At 48.4% G+C, this 12,256-nt stretch overlaps 1 protein-coding gene across 5 annotated transcripts in view; it reads left to right on the top strand.

Annotated features, from left to right (window-relative positions):
- The window catches only part of UHRF1 (ubiquitin like with PHD and ring finger domains 1), a 226,991-nt gene that overhangs the window by 70,091 nt on the left and 144,644 nt on the right, over positions 1 to 12,256 (top strand). For all 5 annotated transcript variants that reach the window (XM_033957186.1, XM_033957182.1, XM_033957184.1 and 2 more), the window contains one exon: positions 4,339 to 4,448. In XM_033957186.1, coding sequence (XP_033813077.1) covers positions 4,339 to 4,448 — 110 coding nt within the window. The remainder of the gene's footprint in view (positions 1 to 4,338; positions 4,449 to 12,256) is intronic.

Raw genomic sequence — 12,256 nt, 5'->3', positions numbered from 1 at the left:
GAGAAGACTAGTGATCTGACCATCTCGTCTTGGCGAGGTAGGCCGGCTTCTAGGACCTTGCATGAACGTCTACGAAAAATTGCGATCCATGGAATCAAGGGTGATACGTAGATTAAAAACTGGTTGATGGATAGGAAACGAAGTGGGGGGTGAATGGACAATACTCGGACTGGAAAAGCGTCACAGGTGGAGTGCCGCAGGGTTCGGTGCTCGGGCTCGTGCTCTTCAACATATTTACAAACGACCTGGAAATTGGTACGACGAGTGAGGTGATTAAATTTGTGGACAATACAAAGTTGTTCAGAGTAGTGAAGACAAGGATTGTGAAGACCTACGAGACATAAACACACTCGAGGAATGGGCCACGAAATGGCAAATGAGGTTCAGCATGGATAAGTGCAAGGTGACAATGTCGGTAACAAAAATCATATGCACGAATACAGGATGTCTGGTGCTGTACTCAGAGAGAGCCCCCAGGAAAGACTTGGGAGTACTTGTAGACAAGTCAATGAAGCTGTCCGCACAATGTGCGGAGGCGGCGAAAAGGGCGAACAGAATGCTAGGAATGATTAAGAAGGGGATCACAAACAGATCAGAGATGGCTGTGGTGCACCCCCACCTGGAATACTGCGTCCAACAGTGGTCGCCGTACATGAAATAGTACTACTTGAAAGGGTCCAGAGAAGAGCAACAAAAATGGTTTAGGGACTGGAGGATTTGCCGTAGAATGAGAGGCTAGAGAAACTGGGCCTCTTCTCCCTTGAAAAGAGGAAACTGTGAGGGACATAATCGAAACATTCAAGATATTGAAGGGAATTGACTTAGTAGAGAAAGAGAGATTGTTCACCCTCTCTGAGGTGGAGAGAATGAGAGGGCACTCTCTAAAGTTTAAAAGGGGATAGATTCTGTACAAACGTAAGGAAGTTCTTCACCCAGAGAGTGGTAGTAATCTGGAATGCTCTTCCAGAGGCTGTTATAGGGGAAAGCACCCTCCAGGGATTCAAGAAAAGGTTACATAAGTTCCTGCTGAACCAGAATGTACGCAGGTAAGGCTAGACTCAAATAGGGCACTGGTCTTTGACCTAAGGGCCGCCGTGTGAGTGGACTGTTGGACACGATGGACCACTGATTTGACCCAGCAGCGGCAATTCTTATGTTCCTATGTTCATTGGAATTGTGTGGCAATTTCCATGACTTACATCGCCCATTGTATGCAGCTGCCGGTTTCTCTTAAGGCCCACTCGATTAGAAGTGTTGCTGCGTCATGGGCAGAATCTCCAACGAATCATCCAGATGAAATTTGCAGAATGGCTACTTTGTCCCTCTTCATACCTTTACCTGGATTTACTGAGTGGATGTGTTGGCTCCCTCTGATGCCTCTCTTTGGACCTCTGTGTTGAGGGTAGGCTCTTCTGTCCCTTCTTGGACACTTCCATTGCTTTGGTACGTTACCTAGAGTATGTAATCTGGAAGGGATGTAATAGAATGGAAGATTAGGTTTTTACCATTGATTATCTTCTTTCTGTTGGTTCCTGGTGGATTCTATATGGCCCACCCTCTCTGTATCTGCTCAGTTATTTGGAATCACCTGCTTTTGTTTCTGCCTCTGTTCTTATAGGCTTAAGGATCTTCCAGGCAATCAACGGGTCCTGTGGGGAGTTCACTCTTCTGAAAAAAAAAAAAAAAAAAAAAAAAAAAATATATATATATATATATAAATAAAATATATTATTGATGGTTGTTTCATGTGGGTGCTTGTTTCACACAGCAGTTTTTCTTGTGTTGCCTTTTGCCTGTTTAGTACTTGTTTTTATATTTTGCAGAGTAGACCATAACAGAAATTTTATTACCGGGAGGTTCCCCTGTGCCTCCTTTGTCATGGATTGGTTGCAGCATAGTTGCTTGGCTTTGGGACTGACCTGCAGGAGATCTCTCACCCTAAAGTAAGAGGAGCATATGCTCAGAAACGTGTTTGGATTGCGGGAAGGGATTGAAGATCTAGAAGTATGGAATCCTACAGGGACTAACTAGACCACAGTTCTTCAACCGCCGGTCCGCAGAAAATTCCTGCCGGTCCGCACAGGACCGGCGAGATCAACTTCTTCAATTTCCTGCCGGTCCGCGCAGGACTGGCAAGATCGAGGAGCGCAGGGCCGGAGAGATAATGGGGGGCCTCAGACTGTGCTTTCTTCCCTCCCAGCGGCTCTCCTTACAAGCGCAGCGATTGAGGAAGGAAGCCTTGGAGCTTTTGCTGAGTCGGGCCGCCTCTGATGATACAACTTCCGCTTTCCTCAGAGGCGGTGCGACCCAACAAAGGACCCGAGGCTGCCTTACTGAATCGCAGCGCTGGCAAGTAAGGAGAGTTGCTGGGAAGGGAGAAAGCTGCTGGCATGGTGAAAAAAAAAAAAGGACAGCTGCTACTGGACCTGGAGAGGGAGAAGGAGAGATGCTGCTGGGAGGGGAGGAGGGAAAGGAATCTGGGAAGCTGCTGGGTAAGGGGGAAAAAGGGACAGCTGCTACTGGACCTGGAGAGGGAGAAGGAGAGATGCTGCTAGGAGGGTAGGAGGGAAAGGAGTCTGGGAAGCTGCTGGGCAAGGGGAAAAAGGGACAGCTGCTACTGGACCTGGATAGGGAGAAGGAGAGATGCTGCTGGTAGGGGGGAGGGAAAGGAGTCTGGGAAGCTGCTGAGTAAGGGGGAAAAAAGGACAGCTGCTACTGGACCTGGAGAAGGAGAAAGAGAGATGCTGCTGGGAGGGGAGGAGGGAAAGGAGTCTGGGAATCTGCTGGGCAAGGGGAAAAAGGGACAGCTGCTACTGGACCTGGATAGGGAGAAGGAGAGATGCTGCTGGGAGGGGAGGAGGGAAAGGAGTCTTAGAAGCTCCTGGGTAAGGGGGAAAAAGGGACAGCTGCTACTGAACCTGGAGAGGGAGAAGGAGAGATGCTGCTGGTAGGGGGGAGGGAAAGGAGTCTGGGAAGCTGCTGGGTAAGGGGGAAAAAGGGACAGCTGCTACTGGACCTGGAGAGGGAGAAGGAGAGATGCTGCTGGGAGGGGGGAGGGAAAGGAGTCTGGGAAGCTGCTGGGTAAGGGGGAAAAAGGGACAGCTGCTACTGGACCTGGAGAGGAAGAAGGAGAGATGCTGCTGGGAGGGGAGGAGGGAAAGGAGTCCGGGAAGCTGCTGGGCAAGGGAGGAAAAGGGACAGCTGCTACTGGACCTGAAGGGAGGGAGGGAGAAGGAGAGATGCTGCTGGGAGGGGAGGAGGGAAAGGAAAAGGAAGAGTTACTGCTGGACAGGGGGAGGAGGGAAGGGAGAAGAAAAAAAGGAAGGAAACAGCTTGCAGGGAGATTAGAGAAGGGGAAGGGGAGAGATAGGAATGAGATGGGAAGGGGGGTCAGCAGAGAAATTGAGAGGGACAAAGATGCTAGATCTGGTGTAGGAGAGATAAAAATGAAGAGAGCAGTGAAGCTGGAGTGAATCGTGTAAGAAGGAGAGAGGGGCATAGGCTGGATGGAAAGGGGAGAGGTACATAGAAAGAAGACAAATACCATATGGAAGGAGGAGAGGTCAGACAGTAGATGGAAGGGACAGATGCTGGATTGAAGAGACAGAGAGGGCAGATGCTGGAAGGAAGAGAGTGAAAAGAAGATGAAAGCAGAAACCAGAGACAACAAAAGGTAGAAACAAATAATTTTATTTCTATTTTGTGATTAGAATATATCAGATTTGAAATATATATCCTGCTAGAGACATAACTGGGGACTGCAGTATTCTGTTAGCATGATATTTCTATGAACTTGGCTTGTTCAGTTTTCTTGATAGTAGAGGGGATATATGTGAAGGGGAGGGGAGACAGGGGTTTTGTTGGTCTGTGCTCTGTATATTTGTATTTATAAAATCACAATTATTCAGAATATTGTTTCTTTTTATACTTTAATAAAATACATTCAATATAAAATCATAATTGCGGCTTGTGCAGATGGGATCAGATGGTTTGCGGGGACCGAGCTCGTTGAGATGGAGCGTAAACGGGGTTTTTAAATTTTAGTCCTATTAGTTTGCCGGTCCACAAAATAATTATTTTATTTCTGCCGGTCCACGGGTGTAAAAAGGTTGAAGAACACTGAACTAGACCACTTGGCATGAAATGAATCATTCAGATTTTTGCTGGCTTTAATCTGGATATGCACTAGAGCTACTATAACAGTTATGGAAATTTATCTATTGTAACTTTGGTGGTGTGTTTTATTTTTTTTTTTTTTAAATACCTTTTATTAGTGGTTCCAATTATTGCTGAAATTTGGGGGAAAAGCTGCCATTAATTTATTTACATTTACCTTAGAGATGCTGGTGACTCCTTGAGTGACTGCAGAATTCATTTTGTGGATGAAGTTTACAAGATAGAAGAACCTGGTGGTGTTGCTCTTGTTGGTTCTGAAAGTCCTCAGAAAAGTGAGTAAATGGGTCCATATTCTTGCATGTAAACAGCAGTCCATGACGGTCAGTTTTCTGAAGGTTTAACCAGATTTGTATTGTAATACTTATTTTAGGACTTCTGGAATTGACTATAGAGGTGTTAATGAGATGATCTGCTGCTGAATTTTATTGCTGTCCTTATGACCATATTTCTCCTCATTTGAATGTACTTCACTGATTGCCAGTGATTTAGGATATGTATAGTACTTTTGTTTTAGATTATGCAAGGAACCTGGTTAAAACTTCCATGTCTGCTCAGACCTTGTGTTTTCAGATCTTTTACTTGCTGTCCCTTCACTAGCCAAAGCCGAATTTTTTTTGTGTGTGTATTTTTATTGAAATATGCATACAAAGGAAATTCCAGTAGCAAACAATTCACTAGTTCAAAATACTGTACACCAACAGCAAATAAATGTCCATCTAAGTAACATTAGAGGACATCCCTAATACCAGCCCTTACTAATAGTTGTAATTGAGGTACAAAAACAAAGTTCTCCCAGAACCAATTTTTGTGGTGGATTTTGTTCACCTTTGGTAGCTGTCAAAATTTGAAGACAATCTTTCCACACATATATAGCAAGAGCCCTTCAGCAGACTTCTAATATTGAGCTGCTAATCTCGTTGCTGAGAAACAATTAAGCTGGGAGACCAAATCCTGTTTCTTTAGCAACTCTCCAGACTGGCATAGGTTATCTTGGTGTCAGGTCAAAAGCACGCCGGGACAAAGGCGCGCGCAGACAATTGAGCGCAGCGTGGAGGTGTGCGCCGCAGAAAATTACTGTTTTTAGGGCTCTGGGGGGGTGTGGGGGGGAACCCCCCCACACTTTACTTAATAGAGATTGCGCCGCATTGTGGGGGTGTTGTGGGGGGCTTGGGGGATTGTAACCCCCCACATTTTACTGAAAACTTCACTTTTTCCCTGTTTTTAGGGAAAAAGTTAAGTTTACAGTAAAATGTGGAGGGTTACAACCCCCCAAACCCCCGACAACCCCCCCACAACCCCCCACAACGCCGGCGCCCACAACTGGGGGGGCTCCTCAACAAAACCCCCCGTCGGAGCCCCTAAAAACTGTAATTTTCTTCGGCGCGCGCCTCCGTCTTACGCTTGTCGGTGCGCACCTTTGTCTTTCGCGGGGTTGTCTATGAACCGGTTATCTTACAAGCGGGTTATATCTCATAATGTCCAGCAGGTGGAGACTGAAACAAAACTCTGGAATAGTACATAATAGGTGTCTCTCCTTATTCCTATCGGTCTTCTTTCAGTCTCTAGCAGGTGTGAGTGAGCTGTACCCATCTCCCTTGGTAGACCTGTTGGAATTTGTTTAAGGATCCTAGTCCCCATCTCTGTGCTGGATTGAGCTTGGGTGGGCCCTGTTTTGGGGTCCATCCGACCTCGGGGGTGTCGCATTCGGCGGGTCTCGTGCTGGGTCCCTCCCCCCTTCTCTTCCATTTCCTCAAAATTTTTGTAGAGGTGCCTCAGCAGTAAGCCTTGTTCCCCTAGTTCAGGTAAGGCATACTGCTTTGAGAATCAAGTGAAGTCTGTTCTGTGAAAAAAAAAATCCTGAGGTAGTGCTGGTCGTGAAGGGTTGCTTTCCCTTTAAATTTGCTGAAAATTACTGTATTTTTCATCTAACTGGCACTTTTCTTTAGTTAGGTCGCGTATGGAGCAATGAGCCCTTTACAAGGGAAAAAGTGCTCATTGTGGCCGGCCTGAGCAAGAGGTGTGGAGAAGCCTCTTTGGCAGCGGGTGCCGGCGTCCCCCAGTGCTAGTACCTCGTGAGTTGGCAGCTGTTAGCAGTGAAGCCTGGTCTTCCTCAGCTGCCAACGGTAAGGGTAAAAAGAATTCCCTTACTGCCGAAGCAGCTGGGGATTCCCTCATCTGATGCCGGCTTGCCTGCTTTAACGGCTGGGACAGTTCAGGCTTCCCAGCCGCTACAGGCCGTGGAGGGGTTATTTTTGTTTGGATCTTTGCCAATTTTGGCGGCAGGTTCCTCCATTTTGTCTGCAACCTCAGGAGACCTTCCCCCTGTATTAGAAAGACAGGGTCAGGTTTCTGCTGGGTCCTCTGCTGTGGCAGAGAGTCCCATGGGACCCCCAGGGTATTTCCCCTGATTTAATATTTCCTTTGTGCAGAGCCTATTTTCAGGCGGCTGGGGGGTCCCGTGTGCGCCCATGGGGTTTTGGGGGGTTCCCTCCACACCCGCTGTGGCTTTAACTCCCTTTACGCCTTTTGTGTCACCTCTTCCTCCTCCCTCGTCCAAGCGCCCGCGGGTGGTTTGGGACGAGGATTTGTGGTCGGAGGAGTGTGTCGGCCTGGATGAGGACCTGGACCCTTTTGAGGAATTCCAGGATCCTCTCGAGTGGATGGCCATTGGTGCTGGGGCGTCTGGTTTCCAGGCTTCCAGTGAGGAGGCATCTGTGGTGCGCCTTTTTCAGAGGGATGAGCTGCCAAACTTAATTCAGCAGGTCTTGGTGCTGTGTTTCGAGGAGGCGCCACCGGAGGCCCCACATGTGGGGGGACCCTCTTCTTAAGGGGATCCGTGCTGCTTCCCGCTCTTTTCCTATGTATCAGGATATTCGGGATCTTGTCCTGGCGCAGTGGAAGGCGCCAGAGGCGGCGTTTCAATTTGCGCGCTCCATGGCTCGTTTGTATCCCATCCTGGAGGGGGATAGGGCTACCTTGAAGTCGCCAGTGGTGGATGCGGTGGTCTCGGCGATTGCTAAGCAGCATACTGTGCCTGTTGAGGTCTTTTCTTCCTTAAGGACTCTAAAGAGTGTAAATTGGAGACCATTCTTAAACAGAATTTTGATGTCTCTGCCTTGGGGATCCAAGCAGCTACTTGTGGGGGGGCTGGTGGTTCGGGCTGTTTTTTGGTGGGCTGAGTGTGTCCTGGATCATGAGTGATGACTGATCCTTGGTGGATCAGGAGATGGGGAAGATTAAGATGGCTGCCTCGTTTCTCTCGGATGCCCTCTATGGCTTGGTGTGGACGTCTGCCAAGTCTATGGCTTTTGGAGTGGCTGCGCATCATACCTTGTAGCTTCACACTTGATTGGAGGATGCTGCATCCAAAACTAACTCGCTACATTTCGTTTTTAGGGGTCTTTTTTGTTTGGACAGATTTTGGATAAGTTTGTTCAGACTGACGGACTCTAAAGTGCTCCACCTGCCTGAGGACTGTGCCCACCCGATGGTTTGGGGTGGCACTGCCTGGGGGCGTCTGCGGAAGTTTTGCAGATACCGCCCTGGGCTTGGGGCTGCTCCCTTCCCGGCTTCAGGGTTTTCCCAGGGTCATTTTTATCAGCGCATGCAGTTCATTCAGCCCGTTGGGTGGGAATCCCTCCGCCGGTTCCCCTGCTGCCTGTCCTGCCCAATGACACATTGCCGACGCCCCCGAATACGCAAGTTTTTCCCAAAGTGGGCCGAGATCATGTCCGATCAGTGGGTCCTGGAGGTGGTGCGGGATGGATATGCTCTGGAGTTTGTCCGCTCCCTGCCAGATCCTTTTCTAGCTTCTCCATATCAGGCGGCATAGAAGATGCAGGCCTTTCGCCAGGCCCTTCAACACTGACTAGATCTCAGAGCGGTTGTTCCAGTACCCCCTCATGAGTGTGGCACCGGCAGGTACTCAGTTTACTTTGTGGTGCCCAAGAAGGAGGGGACCTTTTGGCCCATTTTGGAGGCCTGGCGGCGGGACTTGGGTTGGGACTTGGGGGATAATTTTATATTAACAACCCTGAAACGAACTGCGGGCTTGGTACATAGTGCTGAGTTACGTGAATGTCACTTTCGTACTGTCCTGAGGGCATATGCTTCCCAGAGTCAGGCTTATCATATGGGTTGTATTGATTCTCAGTTATGCATCCGCTGTTCGGTGGAGGTCAATTCTTACTTCCATGGTATTTGGAGTTGTGAGGGGATTCAGACCTTCTGGACGGATATGGCCTCCTTTTTACAGGGCTTGTTGCAGACCCCTGTGCCTGTCTCCGTGCAGTCTATGCTGTTTGCCCGTTTCTCATTTTTGAGTATGTACACTTCTTATGAAAAATTATTCCTTAGTAAATGTTTTATTTTGGGGAAGAAATGTATCTTGTGTTGCTGGCTTTCTTCTGAACCACCTTCCTTTTGGTATTGGAGGAATCGCCTCCATGAACTGCTGGGTTGGGAGGCCCGTTTGGCCTGTTCTTCTCGACGCCGGAGCAGAGACTTTGTTCACACTTGGACTCCGTATTTGAACATTTTGACTCCTGAGAGTCGTAGCCGTGTCTTGAATAATCTTCACCTTTGATTTTGTGTTATTCAGTGTTTTTGCTGACCCCTGCCTCTGAGTTATTGTATCTGTGGGGGGATGGGACGGGTGGGTGGGGGGTTGGGGCTTCTTTGCTGTGGGGTGGGGGTGAGGTGGGTCCGGGGAGGGCATAAGAGTCCAGCCCTCCGCGGTTGTATGATGAAAATGTATACCATTGTTATTGTTGCTGTTGTTTTCTTTTGCTTAATAAAATAGATTTGAACATAAAAAAAAAAAAAAAAAAAAAAAAAAAAAAAAAAAGGGGTCAACAGGGCTCTCAAAATCCCCTCTTTTTGCATGGAGACACTGCGGTCTGTCATTTTGGCGGTTCAGCTGGGGGAGTATTTAACTTCTCTCGATCTGACGGAGGCCTACTTGCATGTTACAATTTGGACCTCCCATCAGCATTCCTTCGCATTGTGATCTTGGGTCAGCACTATCAGTTCTGTGCGCTTCCTTTTGATCTGGCCACGGCTCCATGGACGTTCACCAAGGTTATGGTAGTCGTCGCGGTGGCTTTGTGGACAGAGGGCATTCTGGTGCATCCCTACCTGGACGACTGGTTGATTCGAGCAAAGTCATCTCAGGAGAGCACCCGGGTCATGGCTCGGGTGGTAGAGTTTCTGCAGTCACTGGAATGGGTAGTCAATCTTTCCAAAAGTCGGTTGGCACCATCTCAGCACCTGGAGTACCTTGGGGTTCTGTTCAACACCTCCTTGGGGAAGGTCTTCCTCTCAGAGGCCCGGGTAAGCAAATTTCAATCTCAAATTCGCCTGCTTATGGTGTCCCAGTGTGCTTGGGCGCAGGATTTCCTCCAAGTCTTGGGGTCGATGGCGGCTTTCCTCGATGTAGTGAGGTGGCACGGGCCCACATGAGTCCTCTTCAGTATGCTGTGCTTCAGAGGTGGTCACCCCAGAGGCACAGTCTGGATCTCCCTATTTCTCTGCAGGGCTTGGTGCACTGCAGTCTTAGTTGGTGGCTCCAGACCTCCTATCTTGTTCAAGGGATGAGTCTGGATCAGCCACAGTGGACGGTGCTTCTCGCAGATGCCAGTCTCCTCGGTTGGGGAGCACAGTGTCTAGGTCACTCAGCTTAGGTCATCTGGTCCACGGAGGAGGCGTCATGGTCAATCAATGTTCTGGAGACGCAGTGTTCCCTCTAAGCGGGCGGGTGTTGTGAGCAAACTTTTTTCACTGTGAGCTAAAAATATCGGGCGCCAGCAAGTTATGAGCCAAATAAATATGTTGTCAAAGTTGCTGATACATGAGGACGAGGTATTCAAAGGAATTTTAGGCCTACACGCTAAATTAAATAACGTTAAATAATATTTTTAAGAACACAAAACAACGCATTAATTCTTGAAAGTACAAAATTCTTTATTTTATTTTTTTTTTTTTTACCAGAAAAACTCAAATTTATTTTAAAACAGTCTACAGAAATTGTAGGGATGAAATGATATCTTAATAAATGTTTTACAACAAATGTAGTTATGTCTGTTACATCCATATGTGTAAACTGTAAATTAAAAACAGTCCAGAAGACAATACGTTTGATGCTTTCAATTTCTAGACAATCTATCAATTCCAGCTTCTACACAAAAGTATAAATACATTAAAACAAAATATTGAAAACCATTTTATTGGGCACAAAGTTTGCCTTCAGTGAGAAGAGTTCACTCAATATGTTGTAGAATAATTGTTGTGAAACTGGAATGGAATCAATTCTTCACTCAAGTTAGATATCATCAATATCTTCATCATCATCCCCAAGAAGAGGCGGTCGGAGCGTACGCGAGTCCGGCTGCCTCTCCTTGTTGGCGAGCTGAGCGGACCGTCGGGATCGACCCCCCGCACCCCCTAGGTACGCCTCTGCAAGTCTTGCCTTGCCCGGATTTGCCGCTCTCTTCCGGTGTTACTCCCCCCCCCCCACCCGACTCTCCTCTCGCCGCCCTGCCATCTGCCGTACGCCTCTTCCGATCGCCCCCCTCCCTGCTCGCACCCCCACCCCGACGTCCGATTCCTCCCCCAGCCTCCCCTTACCTTTGCGACGCGTTACATGGACTGCCAGCTCGCCTGCCTGCAAGCACGTGTGTGCGCTGTGACGAGAAACTTGTGCGCTGCGATGTAATATTTTGTGCGCCAGCGCAGCTTAGCGGGAACACTGGAGACCAGAGCCGTCTGTCTGGCGCTGTTAAGCCTTCTGCTCCTCCTTAACGGGCAAGTCAATCAGGGTTCTATCAGACAATGCCACGGCGGTGATCTATGTCAATTGTCAGGGGGGCACCAAGAGCACTCAGGTGGCGCAGGAGGGGGCTCTGCTCATAATCTGGGCAGAGCCTCATCTTCAGAACATCTCGGCCTCCCACATAGCTGGAGTGGAGAATGTTCAAGCGGACTTCCTCAATCGTCACGTGCTAGATCCCGGAGAGTGGTGTCTAAACCACGTGGCCTTTCAGTTGATAGTGCAGTCTTGGGGTCAGCCCTGATGGCCACAAGTGTCAACGCCAAAACACTGCGCTTCTTCAGTTGTCGCAGAGACGGTCAGGCCAAGGATCTAGATGCTCTGGTTCAACCATGGCCAATGGAGGGGCTGTTGTATGTGTTCCCTCAATGGCCATTAGTGGGCCTTGTGGTTCTGGTGGTTCCGGATTGGCCCCAGTGTCCATGGTATGCGGATCTGGTACGGCATCTGGTGTCGGATCCTCTTCCTCTGCCTCTTTCGCCCGATCTTCTGACTCAGGACCCCATTCCCATGTTCGATCCGGGTCCCTTTTGTCTTACGGCTTGGCTCTTGAAAGGGAACGCCTAAGTAAGAAAGGGTATTCAGATAAAGTGATCTCCATTCTCTTGGGGTCCTGGAGACTTTCCACATCTTTGGCTTATGTATGGGTTTGGCGTATATTTGAGGAGTGGTGTTGGGTGCGTGGAGTGGTCTTTTTTCACGCTTCCCTGCCTAACATCTTGGAGTTCTCGCAGGATGGCCTGGACAGGGGCCTGGCTTGATCTTCTCTCCAGGTTCAGCTGGTGGCCTTGTCAGCAGTGCTGTGGAGTCGGAGTCGGAGGAAATTTCGGGTACCTGGAGTTGGAGTTGCCAAACAATGCACCGACTCAGACTCCGACTAAATTTAGATTGGAATTTAAAAAAAAAACAAGTTTAAATGTCCCAATTCACAAAAAGTTATAATTAATGACTTCTCTACTGTAAGAATAAAGACCAATGCATGCAGTGCCTCACGTAACCGCAAAATGAACACGTGCTTCACTATATGGCACGCAAACCACAATTCGGAGCACCAGTACTTATAAATGTATTCTCCCTTGTTGTTGTTTACAACTTATTTCCAACGTTCAACAAGGTTTTCAATACCTTGTTGGTAGAAATCAGCTGGTGTAGACTCGAAAAATTCATCCAACCAAGCTCTCCCACCATACGCACAACATCTTTTTACGCGGATGAAGATCTTGTTTCACGCGCGGGATCGTTTGTTTACCGGAG

The sequence above is a fragment of the Geotrypetes seraphini genome, chromosome 8, assembly GCF_902459505.1.
Source record: "Geotrypetes seraphini chromosome 8, aGeoSer1.1, whole genome shotgun sequence".
In the NCBI taxonomy this organism is placed as follows: domain Eukaryota; kingdom Metazoa; phylum Chordata; class Amphibia; order Gymnophiona; family Dermophiidae; genus Geotrypetes; species Geotrypetes seraphini.
This window is presented reverse-complemented; position numbering and strand designations above follow the sequence as displayed.